Source organism: Syngnathoides biaculeatus, chromosome 10, assembly GCF_019802595.1.
Source record: "Syngnathoides biaculeatus isolate LvHL_M chromosome 10, ASM1980259v1, whole genome shotgun sequence".
Lineage (NCBI taxonomy): Eukaryota > Metazoa > Chordata > Actinopteri > Syngnathiformes > Syngnathidae > Syngnathoides > Syngnathoides biaculeatus.
The window spans coordinates 5905967-5927059 of NC_084649.1; the positions used below are offsets into that span (position 1 = coordinate 5905967).

General features: G+C 44.3%; 1 protein-coding gene across 3 annotated transcripts in view; it reads left to right on the top strand.

Moving 5' to 3' along the window:
- Positions 1-9973: 9973 nt before the first annotated feature.
- Positions 9974-21093, top strand: part of slc25a26 (solute carrier family 25 member 26) — a 60649-nt gene continuing 49529 nt past the window's right edge. Inside the window, exons 1-4 of one of the 3 annotated variants that reach the window (XM_061832019.1) lie at positions 10037-10061; positions 10465-10574; positions 14100-14256; positions 14471-14589. In XM_061832019.1, the coding sequence (XP_061688003.1) occupies positions 10542-10574; positions 14100-14256; positions 14471-14589 (309 nt within the window). In that variant the 5' untranslated portion in view covers positions 10037-10061; positions 10465-10541. Of the gene's footprint in view, positions 10062-10392; positions 10575-14099; positions 14257-14470; positions 14590-21093 lie in introns of those variants that run through there. The other 2 variants (XM_061832021.1, XM_061832018.1) reach the window with 2 other exon arrangements.

The window sequence follows — 21093 nt, forward strand, 5'->3', positions numbered from 1 at the left end:
CATCTACCTATTTTCCTCTTGCACTTTTGCCTGGCAGCTCTTCTTAATCTTAATTCCGTGTACATATCCTTGCGTGAAATAGTTGAGACTTCTCTGTAAAACTCTCTTGGACAAGTCTGACACATTTGTCACAAAACATACCTGCATACATAATATTATCTGGAATACGCGATAGAGAATCGACTTCAAACCTGTTCTGTTCAGTCGCCATTTTGGAAGCTTGTGGGACATGGTAACTGGAGCTAAGGTGGAGCTTCAGATCGCTGGTCGGAAAGGTCCATTAGCTGGAGCCCTGCACAAATTAGTCATGAAGTGTGTCTTCATCAATTTCACAACAATAGATAGTGTGCTTAAATTAACACAACATGAACAAATGTTTCCATGATTTTATAGGACATAAATATTCCACCTTGAGGGTGGAAAAAAAATATGTGAACCCCAAGGCTAATGATTTAAGGTGTATCTAAATCCTTGGCTGGTGGCTGAACATTTACAGAAAATTCTGGTCCGGGTACCCCGTGGCCCCATTCTTGTCCTGGTCTCCGGGTGGCGAGCTGGGGACTGTGTTGTGGCATCCCGGGCCCATGTCCTCCTCTTCCCTTTCTTTTGGGTGCTCCACCCTGGTTGTCGCCCATCTCTTGCTCGGGCTGTGTGAAGTCTCTGGCTGACTGACTTCGAGGCCTATGGGAGGGTGTCGACGCCTCCTGCCTGTCTCTTACTTTGCAAATTCAGGAGATTTATATTATCCACACTGGACTTATTTCACACATTCACATCTCATTCAACGTCTCCTGGGAGGCTGGCACAAAGCATGACGGGGCAGAAGCAGGGCCGGGTATTGGCACATCTGTACTGGTCCCCAGTCTAGTGTCCCTTTTCTCTCCCTTGTCGGTCCTTCAGTTTTAAGGCATCATACACCTGTCAATGGAGGAAGGTTCGTGTTGAGCTGTGTAGGACACTTGGTGTTACAGAACTCCTGCCTGCTCTCTAACCTGCCACGGCTTGCCCCCAGGAACTTTTTACTGCGCCACATACATTTGCACATCTTTTGGGGTGCTGTTTGGCCTGGGTGGACATGATTATTGGAGGTCATAATTACCCCATGACTGTCTCACCCCCATCACCCCCCACCAGTCTCCCTAGTTTTAATGCACAAAACCCCATTAGACACGATCATGGTAAAGGGATACTGGTCACCAGTACGGGACCTAGTACTTACAATAATAGATTGGGTGATCGGTTTGCGACGACGCCCGCACTTTGGCTTCTGGGTCACTGGTAGGTGGGATTCTCCATTCCTCCTCTGTGGGTCCCACTTTACTCTCCCCTCTCCTGGCATCTTTGCCTGTCATTGCTTGCACTGCGTGATTAATATTGGTTCACTTTTGATAGACTGTGAGCTTTTTTGGGCAGCAGTTCGCTCCTTAGATAAATCCTATTGGTGGTTGGGGCACGTGTGCTTTCTCCAAGTTGGTCGGGGTGATGGCAGCAGCGGGGCAACCTGGGTAGGGGGTGGTGGGAATTGGGAGTCGGGAGTTATGGTGCCCCTCCCTTTGGGACTGGTCAAGGCGGTTTGGTTGGGTGACTTCACTGGGTCCTGGTTGGTGTCCCTCTGTCTGGTGCCATTCATTAGTAACACTGCCTTCCTCTTTTGTGTCAGGCCAAATTTCAATTTTTTCATTTAATTCCTTGTGCCGTTGGTAGGACATACCCTCCAATCAGTATTAGTATTAGTAATATATTCTGTAGATTCTCACACGACTTGTAACTTTAAACTGCACCCTTTGCACAATTGGCATTGCACTGGTCTACAATGGGAACAGCGTATGGGTAAGGGCACTCTGTATAAGCTTAACATAATGTGGGGCTTTGACGCACTTTAAGCTGTTCTAAATGAAGAAAACTTACACATCTTGTAATCACACACTACACATCTGTAACTACTACGAAGGAATCATTCCCATTACCTGAATGTCATTGTTGGTACACGTTTGGCCAATAAAGCTGATTGTGACTGATTAATTTCCCACATCCTATCCTTTTCTGCTATTTTCTGTCCTCTTTTCATCTTGTCTTATTGGTTAGTTGTTGCATGTCCAAACAGGGTGTCCCCCCCATTCACAGAAAAAAGAACACAATTTGACTTTTGTAACGATACTTGTAATCAAATATCTTAACTGTCTAACTATGATTCTGCTGTGGTTCGCACCCCAATTTCCCTTGTCCATTCTGTTTCTGTCTTTTCACCAAAAACCCTTTTCAGCCTGGTTGCGTTTTCAACCATCATCAGGATAATTAAAAAAAAAGAAAAATCAAAAATGAGCAGAGGGTCACAATTAGTAATTGTACAGTAAAATGAAATAAAAAAATACAAATGTGAATGAAGCATTTCTTATATTATTTATTGCTTTTATATGATGATTGTGATTATTGCTGTTATTTAAGATATTGTGGTGTATATTTTATGTTTGAGTTTATTCTATGTATTACCATTTTTTGTTACTGCGGTTGTTAAAGTATTTCATAAACAAAGTTCAGTAATGTTGGAAATGTATATGTATCATTCATTGTTTCTTTATGTAAGTGTAAGTGTACCAAATAAATCTAATCTTTAATTTCCGAGAATGTAATAGTTTGATAACTAAAATTAAAGAATTTTATAATGTACCTTACAAAGAAACTAATCCTAACACCAACCATATCCCACTCAGTGCTCTATGAAGAGAGATATTAGTACAGAAGGAGAGTTTCTGTGATGCTGTCTAGCCTTCCCCAAGCTTATTATACATCAGGAGAGTGAGGCAGCATCCAAATCTAAATCCGTCTGAGGATTATATTCGAAGGGATCCCTCAGAGACTAGCTTCAACAAGATGGATGACGGGCACATAGTTTGAGACTGTTTGCACTCAGGCCAGACATCATTGGGTCTGGGCTGAATAAGGGTGGGGCGGCGTCTTGCCTGCTCTTCCCTAATAGGAGGCTGTGCTTGGCTGACACTGGCTCATAAATCTGAAAAATGCACATTCATTTTTACATATTCACACAACAGCATCACTAAAAAGAGGTGAGAAACAGGAAAGATGTGAGCCAAGACTAGAAGCACATAACAAGGTCAAGGACTCAATACTCTATTTACATATTACCATAGATGTAGGTTCCAAACATCTATTTTAAATATCCAACTATAGACAGATTTTATTATAGTATAAGGATATAATGGTAATTTAATTCAAACCAGGATACTTTATAGGTGATGTCACATCGGTTTTGAATTTTTTCTGGCCGACATATTGGGAGGTCTCATTTCGCTGGTTACATTAGATTACATAAGACACTTTTTGACTTCTGAGACGATAGTGCACACGTGTTGTGTTATTGGCTTCTATAAAAAGTTCAGCAAAGAAGGGAACAGACGGTTTTTCCGATTTCCGAAAATAATTACGCACCAAGGACCCCAAACAGAAGAAATATCAAGCAAACGGCAAGCGAAGTGGCTCAGTAATATCTCGCGTGCAGATCTCACTCGTCCCACAGTTTCAAGTCGTGTGTGCAGCGATCACTCCATAAGTGGTAAGTTTAAGCCTAGTATTGCACTTTGACCATATCCTCCTACCCCTATTTTTACATGTATGTGTTGTTTGCTACTAACGGTGTTTGATCGGTCTACATGTACATGTACATCCAACTTGGCCGCCGATCGAAATCAGCCGCCAGTGACAGGCTTTTCATCTACAGTTTAGGATACAAAGGTATGGATGTGTGTTGTGCGTTTGTTGTCTGTAAACGTCAAATTATTTTTAAGAAGGAAATATACCGTATATATATTAAAAACAACACGAATATGCATGTAGCATCTACCACCTACCAGGGCATCATTCACGCTAGCACTAATACAACAGTAGCGACTTTCTATATGCTGACATTTGAGTAAGGCAAATGTGAACAAATAGAAAGCCGCTACTGTTGTATTAGGGCTAGTATTACTATTAGGGCTACATTCAGACATTTACGCTATAATTTGGTAGTACTTAGTAATTTACACCTTGTACATTTTAATTATTGTCACATTATGATCCTTCAAATATATTTAAAAGATGGTGTAATTTATTTGTCATAGATCTTTTTCCCTAATCGGTCCGATTTGTCGGACCTGAAAAGGCCATAATGGCTAAGCAGAAACAACAACAACAGTAAGTTACGCACTCTGTCCCAGGTGATTACAAGTTACTTACTCGGGCAACAATTAAAACCTTTTCTTCAGACAACATTTTGCAGAGGATACTCTGAATCCACCCGCTTACAAAGTAATTGTAAGCCTCCAAGGACTTGTAGCCCGTCATCTGTTGGTTAGTAAGGCTGTTGGTTGTAAGCACCAAGTAGTTCACAATGTCGGGGTATTCCAACATTTTTCGGTCGCAAAATCAGCCTTTGATAGACTATATGGGTCCAGATCCTCACATAAACTGATTTTCTGCCTGTAGTAGAGTTTCAGATTAGCCGACAGATTATCAAAATACTTGGAAAACGCCATAGAAAGTGCAGATACAATAAACGCGATGCTGGTATGTTGACAAACTTTAAGAACTGTTTACAACCTCCCAAAATGGCCGACACACGAAAAATTCTTACCCACAATGCACTTGCTCTGAAGTTGTGCAAGTGACCTATTCAGATTGTTGGCTGAAAGTTTTCTAAGGAGTTCAGGACTGACCTTCTCTTTATCTGCATTTTCAATGGAAAAAGGAAAACCGACTATTAATCCTTTTAGGCCTAGTTTCTGTCATGATCCTGCCGCTTCAGCACGAGCTGTGCGGCTGCGCTGATTGAGAGGCACACACCTGTGCCTCATGGGGCCTGATCATCCCCCGTATATATAGGACCCGGTGACGACTGGTCCTCCGCCAGTTCGTTGAGCTTTATGTCCCTTTCCAGCACTCTCGTACTCCTGATTGATCCTGTGTGTACCGACCTTCGTCCGTTCTCCGACCAACCTTGTAAGCCTGACTCCTTGATCCTTCTACCTGCGTTGATTGTTTCCCCGTGAACCGACTACTGCCTGCCTGTTCGATCCCCGACCTCTGCACACAATAAACGTGTCTCTTCTTGAACTACCTTGTGTCTTCCAAGTTCCTGCATTTGGGTCCTACCTCTCGTTCCGATGGGACGTGACAGAACGAACTGGCCATCACAGGACCCAGCAGGAAAGACCCGGCGTCGCCGGGACCGACGCAAGGTAGACCATCTGCCGGAGGACCAAGCCTGTCCAATCCAGGTAGGCTCCCTGACGTCCTCCACTTCCGTGTCTTACGCTCCGCCAGCGAGGTATGAATACGTCCCGAACACAACCCGTCCGGCTCCTCATATTCTTCTGGACTCTGACTTTTCGGAATATGAGGAGGACCACGATTTGTTTGACCGGCTGTCTGAGTACGACTCCGATTATTCTGACTATGAATCTGCTCGTCCGATCTTTTATCCCAGTCAGTTTGTTTCACCTCCCCGCGTTTCCAGGACCCGAACGTCTTCACCCGGTAGTCAAAGTACAACAATCGGTACGAGGGAACCCGATTGGCCATCTACCCGGGACCTCCGCAGGGCGGCCAGAGGAGACACCCCGGCCGGGCGCTTCCTGGTGTCTCTCGCTGCGCGGCAACGAAGACACAGTCCTCCCACTCCTCGCCGGTAACGGTGAGACCGGCAGACCCGTAGCTGGTGGCGAGGCATCCAGCCCAGATGGAGGAGGTGCCGCCAAATCACGAGGTGTTCCGCCGCGAACTGCGGGTGGAGATTGAGCGGCAGAGCGCGGAATTGGCGGCTCTCACGGCCCAGGTCCGGCAAAGATTGGCGAACCAGCCGAGCTACGCTGACGTCGCAACGGCGACGGACTCACTGGTGACTCAGGTTCACGTTGCCGTGGAAACCGACCCGCCCCCTTGCCAAGTGCACGCCACATTGGGAACAGACTCGCCACCTCGCCAAGTGCACGTAGCTGTGGAGACTGACCCGCCTCCTCGCCATTCCCACGTCGAGGTTTTGGCGGTTCCGAGCAGAGCTCACGCGGCAGTTGGAACTGACCCGCTCCCGAGACACGCCCACGTGTCAGTTTCGACTGACTCCCCGCCTACTCAGGTTCACGTTGCCCTGGAAACGGATTCGCCACCGCGCCACGCCCACGTTGCTGTTTCAACGGATGCACTGCAAGCTCACGTGGCAGTGCGGACCGACCCGATACCGCCTCACGCTGCTGTCCAGGAGGTGGCGACGTCTCCACAGCCGCTTCTCGTCCGTGCTCTGCAGTGGCGACCGGCCCGCGGACGCTCCACACTCCTGCTCTGTCGGCGACTGGCCCGCGGTCGCTCCCCGTTCCTGCTCTGTCGGCGAGCACGTTCCTATCCAGGAGGTGGCGACAGTTCCCCAGCCGCCTCACGCTCCCGTCCAGGAGGCGGCGACGGGGTCGCTGCCTTCTCACGTTCCTGTCCAGGAGGGGGCGGTACTGGCGCCGCCTTCTCACGTTGCTGTCCAGGAGGGGGCGGTACTGGCGCCGCCTTCTCACGTTGCTGTCCAGGAGGGGGCGGTACTGGCGCCGCCTTCTCAAGTTGCTGTCCAGGAGGGGGCGGTACTGCCGCCGCCTTCTCAAGTTGCTGTCCAGGAGGGGGCGGTACTGGCGCCGCCTTCTCACGTTCCTGTCCAGCAGGCGCTGGGGAGTTCTGTGGAGCCACCCAGGAGCTGGAGAGACTTCAGGGTGGCGGTCATGGCTCTGGTCCTGCTCTCCATCATCTTCTTCACTCCTGAGTTCGCCCAGCCGCTTCAGGACCTGGCCTCTTTGGCGACCAATCCCTGGTCATCTTGCAACGACGGCGTGGGAGGTTCTCGTCTGGAGCAGTGGCCTGCCTCGCCGTTTGGTTCCTCACAGAGGTCGTCCGCCCGAATCGCCCCGTGGGGACCCTGGTGCTTGGCGTCCGGGTCGTCCTCCTGACCTGTCCGCCCGGACGCCTCGTGTTTGGTGGCCTGGATGGCCACCAGTCTGGGGTTCGGGGGGGGCGTGCCCTCCTCCGGACCCCCTTCCGCCCACCCCTGCCTGTGTTAATTAGTGTCTGTTCTTTTTCGTTTAGGCACGTCTGGGAGCCATGCCTTTGAGGGGGGGGGGTACTGTCATGATCCTGCCGCTTCAGCACGAGCTGTGCGGCTGCGCTGATTGGGAGGCACACACCTGTGCCTCATGCGGCCTGATCATCCCCCGTATATATAGGACCCGGTGACGACTGGTCCTCCGCCAGTTCGTTGAGCTTTATGTCCCGTTCCAGCACTCTCGTACTCCTGATTGATCCTGTGTGTACCGACCTTCGTCCGTTCTCCGACCAACCTTGTAAGCCTGACTCCTTGATCCTTCTGCCTGCGTTGATTGTTTCCCCGTGAACCGACTACTGCCTGCCCACTCATCCGTTCTCTTCGCCCGACGTCACAACTACCGCTGCTGCACCGGACTGCCTGTTCGATCCCCGACCTCTGCACACAATAAACGTGTCTCTTCTTGAACTACCTTGTGTCTTCCGAGTTCCTGCATTTGGGTCCTACCTCTCGTTCCGATGGGACGTGACAGTTTCATGAAATTTAACCCTAACCCTAACCCAACCCTGATCAACATGATGATCATGAGGATTGATGAGAAGCCGATGAAGCCACCGGAAACTAAAATCCCCTTCATGACCAAGGTTGCCAGACTACAAAGTCAAATGAAAAAAAGAACAGCAGACATCAACTCCTTGTCATGTTATTTCTGAAGCAAAGGGATCAACCAAAGAGACACATATCCTCTCACTGAAGATGCTTTTTGAGAAAATCAGGGCCTCCTTTGGGGTTGTGAAAGGTAAAAATGATATCCACACAAGTACAAGAATAATAATTGGCTACTCTTCAAAAGTTGAAGGGCAGAGTAACATAACTTCTTTGTTAACGGGTGCTAGAAAAAATGACTTTTTGCAAATTTACATTTGGAATAATTTGTTCCATCCAATATGTTTGTAATGTAACAATGCAAAATACAATAACTGAAATCAATCAATTTTAACATTTTCAAATCATCAACATCATCAAAAACAATGAAAAGCCTTTAATGTCATTATGTGCTGTGCATACAACAAAATGATGAGTGCTTCTCCACATGGTGTCACAAAACACCGGTATGGGGCTGAACACAAATGCAGGACTCCGAGACGTGGGCATGATGTTAGGCAGTTTTTTGGTTCGCCAAGAAGTCTGTCGCCACCGCAACGTGGATGTGGCGTGGCAATGAGTCAGTTCCCACTGCGGCATGAGTTTGGCTCGGTAGCAGGTCAGTTGCCATCGCAGCGTGAGCGTGGGTCAGCAGTGAGTCTGTTGCAACCGCGATGTGGGTGTAGCTTAGCCGGTTATCCAATTCCCACCGAACCTGGTCCATGGGGACCTTAAGTTCGGCACTTTGCTGCTCTATTTCCACCCGCATTTCGCGATAGAAGACCTTGTGATCCTTACGTCGCTGCACCTCGGGAGTTGCGGACCCCTCTTCCATCTGGGCTGAAAGTCTTGCCATCAGCTCCGGTTCCACTAGGTTGGTCGTTGCTGGCGAGGTGTGGATGGACGATGGCGCTGTCTTGGTCGCCACGCAGCGGGAGGCACAAGGGGGCACCCTGCTTGGACGCTGCCTTGTCGGCCGTGGTGGCTCATTTTCGCCGCCGAGGTGGCTTATCACGGCACTGGGCTGGGCCGCTTTACGACGTTGTCTTCGCTCACGGCAGACTGCGCCATAAACAATTGTATTTCGCTGTCGCCATCGGCGGTGTTGTTCATCGCAGACCACGTTGGCGGCTATGAACAACCCTGTCGACAATGGCGCACTCAGCCGCATGCGATGACAACACCGTAATGCAGCCAGGTTCGGCACTGTGATAAGCCACCTCGACGCCGAAGATGAGCCACCCCAGCCGAATCCGTGACCGGTGGACACGGCGAAGGCTGCTCAGCCTGGCTGACAAGGCCGGCGGCTGGGGTGGCTTGTCGCTGCTGGCTGGGGCGGCTCATTTTCGGCGCCGAGGTGGCTTATCACGGTGGCGAGCCGGGCTGCCTTACAGCGTTGTCGTTGCACGCGGCTGAGTGCGCCATTGTCGGGAGTGTTGTTCAAGCCGCTGCCATTCGCAAGCTGACGTGGCAGCCTTCGCTGGCAAGGCGACGCAGCAGCCTCGCCGGCGAGCCTGACGCTGTCAGATGTGTACATCGACACATTTAGCACCCCTGACTTACGTACGCAGATCTTTTGTTATGTTCTGAGAAGATTACGTCGCCCCCCCGTCCCCACCAACTAGTATTTTTTTTTAGTAGCTCTATACACACCTACCTGTCATTTGGAATCCACAAAGCTCTCATCCATTGCACCTGTGCAATCCATTTTTCACGACGAACCGGGTCTCTTGGAAATCAACACATTTCATACGTGGATCTTTTGCTACGTTATGAGAGAGATCGATTACGTGGTCCGCCCCAAACTATTATTTTTTTTTAGTCACTGTATACACAGCGACCTGTTATTTGGAACCCACGAAGTTCTCGTCCTCTGCACCCGTGCAATCCATTTTTCACAACGAACAGGGTCTCTTTCAAACTTATAAAGCGTAATTGTGTTCAAGCAATGTCCAGCAATGCAATGAGCTGACATTTTGATTAACATGAAGGAACAAAGCGCTACCTTCCCAGAGGTAAAACTAATGGAAACAAACAGTCCACAAGGGGGCGCCGCTGTCCGTTACGTCACTTCCTGCTTCTTCTCGAAACCAAACCCCTGAGAGGATTTTCATGGCAGGAGTTACAAAAAGCTGTATAAAAAACACATTGGACCATATTTGCTGTGGGTTTTTCCATTAATAATATACCAAAAATCATACGTTTGACGACACTTGACCTTTAATTAATTACAGTCCCAATGTGAAACAGCTGTGAGGGGTGACAGGTATCACCGCCCAGGTAGGTGGCGTGGCCACGCCCTCTTGGCAGCAGTGGCCAAGTCTTGCCCATGAGACATAGCGAATACGTGAGTAAAAATAGACGAGCATCTTAGGTAAAAACAACAGATAAAATATTTAAATCAAGGCACAGTTATTACTAAAATAAATAAGTGGGCATAATGTAATTTTCAGTTTTATGCTCCCTGTCCAGGCTTTGGTAGAGTATTAAACCAAACAAAAATGCAGTTGCATAATATTACATTACAGTACTGTTATGTTCAGTGTTTTGAGAAATTCAAAAGAGTCATTTACTTTTTTAAATGTTTTAAAATACATTAACAGTTACTTCCATAACAGTCCGTAACAGTTGCGACGAGACTTTCCTACAGTTTTGTAGAGTTTCGTGTCATGTGACTTTAGACGTCATGACGTACACGGAAGTATTTACGTCAATATGGCGGCGCCCTTGACGTCGTGTTTTTATTTCAGTTTTCTCTTAAACATGACCATATGTTAATACATTGCTGCTCTGCGTGGCGGACGACAGGAAAAATTGACAGTCGATAATGGAGCAACGAGAGTTCATCGCCTCCCTTGTGGTATGAATTGCTCAGAACTTTTAATTTTGATAGTCGAATCTAATAACTCATAGCTTCGAATCGAGACCGGAATTTTCAGTAACCGCGACAACACAAAAGTAAGTTTCATAGTGGTTCACTCTCCATATATATTAGCGATACTGTAGTAAATAATCTTGGCGCAGGGAACCGCAACATATTGTTTTAAATAACATTTTTCAGGGTCAAGCTTATCGCAATTGTAGAAGTTTAGATAAAAATGCACAGGTATGGTTACAGGATACAACCCGAGGACGATTTGACTGTACAGTTTCTCACCTTAGTCAGATTCCACACATATGACATAGATATGATGTGTTGATGGATCCATTGAAACATTTTTACGTGTTTTGGTATTGTTACGTCATCAAAATGAATAAGAATATCTATCAGTAAAAATATCTCTAAAAATATACTAGCATTGTAATGATAATTGCCCTAGTTTTTTCTCTCTCAAATATCTGCGATTTGAAGGACAAACATAGTAACGTACACTTGCTCACATCAGTGTGTTTTAAGGGGGATGATCCTGTCTCATGCCCACAAGACCCAAATGACCTTATGCCGCTGCATTGCATTGCAATACTGTTTACTGACGTCACTATAGTTAGTGAGTCTTCAGAAGAGCAAAGTTTTTTCCACAAGGTGACTAGTGACTTTTTCTGGTGTTATTCGAGATTTTTTTTAGGCTTTTCAGACTCCCACCTAACAGTAGTCAATGGTGGTATTCACATATATTTATAGTATATTTATCTCTCATTCTTATTTGTGCATGCAGCACTGCATCACCTAATTCAAAAATGATACTTGACATGATTCGACCCATGTAAGGGTTAGGCTTAGAAAATGGATGGATGGATGACTTCACATGTTTCTGCTTAGTCCAGCTATAGCTTAAAAATGGCTGCTCTTTACCCAACCTTGCTTCAAAGTTATGGGTGGAAAAAATATGCAAGAGTGACACTATGTAAATTACCCTTTTGTGGCACAGGTTGGAATTCATAATGGCTTGGAGTAGATAGTTGTCAATCACATAATTGGAATTTGTTTGTCTGCCATGTTGGAACTCCACATTGGGGGGATATGCTTGGCTTGAAATGACAATCGACAAAGTTGTGTTCTTTTTTTATAATCAGTTGATATCAGCTGTTATAAATTTTCCAATTTCCTTAGATGTGCTAAAAAGTTGACAAAATCTAATAAATATAGAATGAATGAACAACAACAATCTTTAATTGATTTTTGGTTGTTTTTTTATGATAATGCCTTTCTGTAGTGGTGGACAGTTTAATTTGGATACCAATAAAATCAAATGTGTTTCGCCTGGTCCTTAATGTCTTCCTTAAAGAATTGTACGCATCTTACAAATTCTACCTGGGTAATCAAACACATTAGCACAACTGTCTTCTTCTTTTCCTTTCGTCTTGTCCCGTTAGGTGTCGACACAGGGTGTCATCTTTTTCTATCTAAGTCTATCTCTTGCATCTTCCTCGCACGTCTTTCCTCACAACATCCATCAACCTTCTCTTTGGTCTTCTTCTTTTGGTCTTCTCCTCAGCACCCTTCTACCAATATACTCACTCTCTTGCCTCTAGACATGTCCAAACCATCGAAGTCTGCTCCCTCTCACCTTGTCTCCAAAACATCCAACTTTGGCTGTCCCTCTAATGAGCTCATTTCTAATTCTATCCAATCTGCTCTCTCCTATTGAGAACCTCAACATCTTCATTGCTCTGGATTGTTGACCCTAAGTATTTGAAGTCGTCCACCCTCCCTATCTCTTCTCCCTGGAGCCTAACTCCACACCTCTCATTCACTCACGCACACACACACACACACACACACACACACACACACACACACACACACACACACACACAACACACACACACACACACACACACACACACACACACACACCACACACCACACACACACACACATGTTCTGTTTTACTTCAGCAAGTCTTCATTCCTCTCCTTTCCGGTGCATGCCTCATCTTTCTAATTGTAGCACAACTGTTTGTATTCTAATTTATTAAATAAAAGGGCCCTGAATTTCAAAATAAGATCAAATCAGTATTACATGTTCAAATGAATTGCTTAACTTCTGAATGATATAAACCCCCCTCACCTAAAAAAGGGACACAGTTATGTGATCATATGGGTAGAAGCAAAATTGTGCATTGTAAAAATGTATTGTTTTTGTAGAATTTTCATGTTCTCCCTGTGCCTCCATGGCTTTTCTCTGGGCACTCCAGTTTCCCCCCACATCCTAAAAACATGCATAATAGGTTCATTGAGGACTCTAAATTGCCCATAGGTATGAATGTGAGTGTGAATGTTTGTTTGTTTGAATGTCCCTTGCGATTGGCTGGCAACCACTTCATGGTGTATCTTTCCTCATGCCTGAAGATAGCTAGGATAGGCTGCAGCACTCTTCACCCTTGTAAGGATAAGAGGCCTAGAAAATGGATGGATTATACATAGGTAAAAAGGTTTTCTAGAATTTCAATGTTAACCTTGACTGTGCATATTATACATGGAGTATTATACATGAGAAATTATGGATATGTACAATATACACTAGAGATTTTTTTTTTACTGTTTTTGGGGCAGAAAGTTGTGCATTATACATGAGACATTGCGGCTCATCAGTGTAATTGAGTCATTTTAGTATTAAATACGCCCTGTGATTGGCTGGCAACCAGTTCAGGCTGTACCAAGGCTCCTACCTGATTGTTCCTGCACTCCTGCGACCCGTGTGAAGTCGGCTCTGAAAATGGATGGATCAATAATATTAAATACTGCCACAAATATGGCAGACACTAAGCAAAATATGGATACTCAAATTAACATAGTCAAGCAATGATGAAAAAAGATTAACTTCCTAATTTGAAGTTTTCCGTTCACATTCCATCTGATGCACTCCTTTTTTGAAATGTCACCATTGAGGAGGTATGAGACTGAGGCAGCGAACATCCCACAATTTAAGGTAACTCATGGAAAATTTGCGATGCTTGAGCTTCCTTCCTCCATGCTGGAGGAAATTCTCATATATCAGTCAAAAAAAAATTGTTAAAAATTAAAAAGTGTGCATTCTAAATACGTAGGTATAGGCGAAAATGGGGAAATAAACTTTCACATTTTATAAATATATGGCACCACCCTGAGGTATTGAAAAAGGTGCACACTTTCATTGTTGTATGCCACCTAGAAGTTATTAAAACAGTGTAGCCTATGCTTTCTTTCCAATATGGGTTACATATGACTGAATACATGTAGACTTGTGCTCATAAATCTATTTATTTGTGAAGTGCCGGTTTTTAGCTCGTGGAAAATTCTCATTGCTTGAGCTTCTTTCCTCCATGCTGGTTTAAGACAAGACGTTGTTGATATGATAACTTCCACGTCATCCTCAATGTTATGGGGAGTGAGGAGCTAGGAACGATGCATTGAAGAGACTTGAGATCCACTCAAAGTGTCAATTTACCCTCATCTTACCTAGGCTGGAGGGTGTGCCGGAATATGTGTGGATCTCACCCTTTTCCCCCTGGACACCATTAAGACCAGATTGCAGAGCCAGGAAGGGTTCTACAGGGCTGGGGGCTTCCGGGGTATCTATGCAGGGGTTCCATCTGCTGCACTTGGCTCATTTCCTAGTGGTAAGACAGAGATGGTAAATTGGTGATTGTATTTCCTTATACTGCACAGCGAACTAAATCTAGCCTGCTGCAAATGGACATTATTTTATGTTTCTTGCAATGAAACTTACAAAAACACAATCCTGTCTCATTCAAAAGTAGTGAGACAAATTGAATAATGGTATTGGGGTTGATCATTGGTCTCAAAGGTCTGTTTGGTTTTGCTTGGTTCCAGCGGCTGCCTTTTTTGTCACCTATGACTGTGCAAAGTCCCTCCTCGGTTCTGGTGGAGTGCTAAAAGAACCATCAGTGGCTCCAGTCTCACACATGCTTGCTGCCTCTTTGGGTGAAATGGTAAGTGTGACTCTCCTGCCTTTTGTTTCCATACTGTTGTAAAATATTACTTTTAGGTAGCTCAGTTGTGGCTATAGGCCATTGGGTCCATCTGAGTGAGTTGCTTCCTCTGGGTTATCCCTGCATCTGCCCCACCTGCTGGCTAAAAAAAGGATTATTGAGTAAGTTGTCGGCTCTGATACACCCAGACTCGCCGGTGACTTTAATTTAGGAGCAGTGGAAATTCCTCAGATCATCCTCTCTTCAGTCATTCTCACTAGGCCTCTGGTATTTGTATTGGCATAAAGTATGGAAGTAGAAGGATAGGGGATAAGGAAAAGGGGACGCCCTCCTGCTATATGACAGTCCAAGGTTTTCAGTATTCATGACTTTTAGATGGATGTTATTTACCCAAGTTTTGCATGTTTATGAAGCAGGGTTATTCCCTGTCAGTCTGTGTCCCTGTGGTGTCTCACACTGTTGACGCTCACATTAGTGCAAATTTAGTCAAAACTATCATTATAACAGAGCCATCACTGCAGGCGAGCGTCACCTAGAAAAATTGCACTTTGTTTCAACTTTTTGTTCATGGCTGAAGTGTGAAAGCTGGGGCTGAATTTGGGACTAGCTTTAACCCATTTCCCGCTGTTCTGGATTTGAACACATCAAAGATTCAAATCCTCATTGTGGAGCAGAGCAGTTTATGTATCCCACTAGCGTCTGACTTGCGCTCTCTTCAAAGAGAGTAATCTTAGAACTTTGCTGTGAAAAGACTACTTTACTGCTTCGACGTAGCCAAGGTCTAAACTATGATGCAATCACAGACACATATTGTGTCTTCAGGCATCATTATTAGTCTGTTTTTAAAGTTATTGCACTGAACGCCTGTAACAAGTGTGACAGCTTGACAAGCTTGAGCTTGTGTGGATGTAATAAAAAGTGTTAGTGGAACATCTGTGTGTGAGGAAAATGATCAGTTGGGTTAAATTAAAATTTGAGCATGTTAGTGCGAAATGCACCCGAACTATGCTGCAACAAAATTCAAAATGCTGATTAAAGTTGTGTACAGGACACTGATGGGTAAATCTGTGCCTGAATAACATTACTTACAATAGCTTTATAATTTTCTTTTCATGGTAAGCAAGTTTTGTTTTGTTATTAACATGCTAAAATTCCTAGCTTGGAATATTCTATTTTTCTTCTTTTTTATTGGGCTTCACATAAGTTACCCCTGCCAATTACATGGTGAAACACATCAATTACAACCAAAACAGATTTTGTCAAACAAAATAACCTCACAATATAGGACTGATTTGATGTCAATTAAAAAAATCAAAACAGCAAAATCTTTCCCATTATGATCCATCCATTTTCTTAGCTGCTTATCCTCGCAAGGGTCACGGGAGTGTTGGAGCCTATCCCAGCTGTCAACAGGCAGGAGGCGGGGTACACACTGAACTGGGTGCCAGCCAGTCGCAGGGCACATGGAGACAGACAACAGTCACACTCACAATCACACCTAAGGGCAATTGAGTGTCCAATTAATGTTGCATGTTTTTGGGATGTGGGTGAGTCCCCGGAGAAAACACGTATGCACGGGGAGAACATGCAAACTCCACACAGACGCTTTACAGCCGCTGTCACTGTGCCCCGTACTATGATGATAGTTTTACAACAAAAACAATATCGTCATTTGATTTCTTGTCTATCTATGTATTTGTTTTTTTAAATAAGTAATTATTTAAGGCGGCACGGTGCGCAACTGGTTGGAGCATTGGCCTCACAGTTCTGAGGCCCGGGATCAAATGCCGGTCCGGCCTGTCTGGAGTTTGCATGTTTTCCCTGTGCCTGTGTGGCTTTTCTCTGGGCACACTGGTTTCCTCCCACATCCGCAAAATGCATTAATTGGAGAAGCTAAATTGTCTGTAAGTGTGATTGTGAGTATGAATGGTTGTTCGTTTATGTGTTCCATGTGATTGGCTAGCAACCAGTTCAGGCAGTACCCTGCCTCCTCTCCGAAGTTAGCTGGGATTGACTCCAGTGCTCCCATGACCCTTGTGAGGATAAGTGGCTCAGAAAATGGATGAATAGAAGTAATTATTCAAAAAGATGTGGATGTATCATCACATTAAAGTGTATGGAATGTCGAATTTCCAACATAAATTATCTTATCTAGACAAAAATATATGTTCAACTGTACCATAAAAGCATAACGTTTTTGATGTTTTTACCAAAAAATATAAGTCTTTATGAATTAGTAAGTGAACTTTAACCTAGTTTCCTGTGTCTGGGAAAACGTGTGTGGCTGACCTCTGACGTCACGACAGGTACACACATCGTACTGCAGATAGTTTCTCATACAGCAACAGGCAGATCATCGTCCTGTACAATGAACGGCCGTGTGGTTGCGTACCTATTTACTAAATACGTGGCGTTTGCATAATTTTAAAACAAGACTGAAAACTTCGTATATGCATTCAGGATATCGAAGCCTTTACTATTTATCAGTTTATAGCTAACTAAACCAAACGAGAACTGAACAAATGCTTACTACTCTTTGTTTCCAACACGAGGCATATCCTGCTCCCTGCATGCTCGGCACTTTCTTTATGGCCAGCTATTTCGTCTGCATTCAAACGTGTGTGCTGTCTAAATGGCTCAAAGTGATAAACTGTAACGCCTTTGTAAAGCTTGCATTCTTCACCATCTTCATGGGACCCTTCAGAATAGTGTTCATCCCTCGAAATATCGGAAAATTCATCGCTGTTCTTACAATATATTACAATGCTCGCCATTGTTGTCACCGGTTCTGACGTCACATTCCTACTCTGCTGTGTCCGCTTTGTTTTCATCTGTTTTCGGCGGATCCGGCATTGTACGATAATTTTTTGCCGATAATCGAAAAATATAAGTTTCCTTCATAACGGACTTTGTATTCAAATTCTGCATAAAAAATGTATAACATTAGCAAAAAGGTGCATTAAGGACCTACCATTCACTTTAAGTAATCAAAGGGCACGTAACCTATAAGGTCATTTTAGTTAAATTTACTGGAAAACCGCAGAAAACTTATACATTTGATTCCTCTGGATCAGTGTCTATTCTCAGAAGGCACACTATTGTGTACAGACGTGCACACACACACAGTTGAAGCCAAAGGTTTACATACACTGCAAAAACACTCATTTAATTTTTTTAACTCACTGTCTGAATTCAAATCAGACTAAACTTCTCCTGTTTCAGCTAGATAATAATAGTAGTAATTAATAAATAATAATTTTCCCACATATTAAGTGAAGCTGGACAAAATCCAGCAACACCCATCTTTCCTGGCACACTAATGTTCCCTGGCACCATGATTGTGAATCATTTACACACAGCACTATTAAAAGGTTTAGAAACTCCTTGTCATTTATAACTTGAGCAATTCCAAGTATTTGACCTTTTATTATGTCCAGAACTGTTAGTCATTTTTTTTTTACAACTAATTAATTAATAACTGGATGAATTATTTCTATACTAACATATTTGTTGGGTGTCGTAACATCTTCTTTAAATAAAAGTGTGGTCTAATGTACTGTAAACAAAAGTGTTGTGTGTGCTGGGGGCACGCTGAAGAATTTATTGGGAGAAGCTTTTAGGGGTTAAAACGGTGACAAAAATCCCCCCTTAAAAACCTTTTGTGCGACAGTGACTGTGGGATGCTTCCATAAAGAATGTGCAAGATGATGGTGGCTAACAGGCTCTTGCAGGCTGTTATCCAGCTATTAGATTGGATTTATCTTCATTCCCATTCTCGCGACATCTGGTGTGAAAGCTCATTTGTCAAAGGTAGGCAGCGGCCTTCTTTCTCAAGCTCGCCACCACTCCACCGCACCATCCCCTTTCTTTTATGAAACATATGTGGGATAGTGTACATGAATATTTTGTTTGGATTTTTCAGCAGTAAAATTGGCAGCTACTTGAAGTTGCCACTGAAAAATAATCCATCCCTGCCTTAGAGCAGCACTGTCCCCTGCGATTTTTTTTTTTTTTTTTTTTTTTTGAGAAATGCAATGTCCTCATCGTACCTTGCTTTTTTTTCTTCACTTATCCTCCCATCTTATTTATTTATTTATTTTTTCCTGTATGGTTTATGGATATAATGTATGAAGTTCAGAAAGGCCGTACCAATTTGTGTCCAAATAGGTTAAAGTTTTCTTCCAGGAGGAAATAGTCAGTTGTCCTGGCAATTAACATAGCTTCCCGTTTAAAGTTTATATTCTATTATAAATGAGCAATTAAATGTAGACACCATAATGTAATTGGCTTTTAAAGACTGTTACCTTTTTCTCCTGTTTCTCTGTGCCAGTGGGAACATTTGTCTTGTTTTATAGTTTTGTCATGATCGGATTCATAGTCAGAAAGTGAAAGTGTTAAACCAAAGCATTACAGGACACTGGGGATGTTGTGACTGTATGCACTGATGTATTGGTCATGCCAATAAAGTTCCGAGTCTATTTTAATTTTCCAAGGCTAACAGTGTTTTGCCCCTCATTGACCATCAAATTACTTTGTTTGGGGCCTGCATTGGAAATTCAATTTCTGGTTCACCATGTCAGGCTGACAGTGGGAGGCTGCAATGTCATGCAGTTTTGGCTTTTTTTTTTTTTTCCCTTTTTAAACACTGCTGCTTGGATGGTTGAGGGAATTATATGTGGGTATTTTGTTTGGTTTGAACAGGAATGAGAGAGAGAGAACGAGGTAGTCGAGTCTGTTTTTGTGACATTTTTCTACTTGCATTTATGTGCTGGCAATTTGATGGTTTAAAGCGGTGTTTCACAACCTTTATTGAACAAAGTGCACATATTTTGCATTACAAATTTCCCAGAGCACACCACCAAGCAATAATGTCAAAAAAAATGAAACGTTTATGTATCTTCTGCCTCGTGGAAGAACCTGTAATTATTCTGCCTCTCACGGTAAATTGTTGGTCTGGATAGATGAACAATGATACATTAGTAGTAGTTTATAAATAATCATTTTCAGTCCATCCATTCATTTTCTTAGCTGCTTATCCTCACAAGGGTCGCGGGAGTGCTGAAGCCAATGTCAGCTCTCATCAGGTCAGGAGGCAGGGTACACCCTGAACTGGTTGCCAGCCACTCGCAGGGCACATAGAGACAAACAATCAATTGCTCTTACAATCACACGGATGGGCAATTTAGAGTGTCCAATCATTGCATATTTTTGGGAAGTAGGTGGAAACCAGAATGCCTGGAGAAAACCCACGCAGGCAGGGGTAGAACATACAAACTCCACACAGATTGGGCCTGGATCGAAACCCGGTCCTCATAACTGTGAGGCCAATGAGCTACAGCTGTACTGCCCATTTTCAGACCAATGAATAGCACAAACCAGTGCAATCTGTAGGCCAGTCCCAAGCCCGGATACATGCAGAGGGTTGCGTCAGGGAGGGCATCCGGCGTAAAAACTGTGCCAAACAAATATGAGCGTTCATCTAAAGAATCCCATACCGGATCGGTCGTGGCCCGGGTTAACAATGCCCGCCCCCGGCACTGCCAACCTGCAGGGCGTCGGTGGAAATTCAGCTACTGTGGGTCGAAGACAAAGAAGAGGAGGAAACCAGATCTGTCGTCAGAAGAAAAAGAGGAATGCACAGATCCTACAACTGAGTGTAGGGACTTTGAATGTTGGGACTATGACAGGAAAAGCCCAGGAGTTGGTTGACATGATGATTAGGAGAAAGGTTGAGGAAGGTAGTAAGGCTAGAGGTTTAGCAGCAGGGTTTAAATGTAAACGGAATAGATGGGAATAGAAATGGAGTAGAGGTTATTTTAAAGGAAGAGCTGGCTAAGAATGTCTTGGAAGTGAAAAGAGTATCAGATCGAGTGATGAGACTAAAATTTGAAATTGAGGGTGTTATGTATAATGTGGTTAGCGGCTATGCCCCACATGTAGGATGTGACCTAGAGTTGAAAGAGAAATTCTGGAAGAAACTAGATCAAGTAGTTCTGAGCATCCCAGACAGCGAGAAAGTTGTGATTGGTGCAGATTGTAATGGACATATTGGTAAAGGAAACAGGGGTGATGAAGAAGTGATGGGTAAGTACGGCATCCAGGAAAGAAACTTTGAGGGACAGATGGTGGTGGACTTTGCAAAAAGGATGGAGATGGCTGAACACTTATTTCCAGAAGAGGGAGGTACATAAAGTGACCTACAAGAGTGGAGGTAGAAGCACGCATGTGGATTATATTTTGTGCAGACGATGTAATCTGAAGGAGATTACTGACTGTAAAGTAGTGGTAGGGGAGAGTGTAACTCGACAGCATAGGATGGTGGTGTGTAGGATGACTCTGGTGGTGGGTAGGAAGATTAAGAAGACAAAGGTCGAGCAGAGAACAATGTGGTGGAAGCTGAGAAAGGAAGAATGTTGTGTGGCCTTTCGGAAAGAGGTAAGACAGGCTCTCGATGGACAGCAGAAGCTCCCGGAAGACTGGACAACGACAGCCAAGGTAATCAGA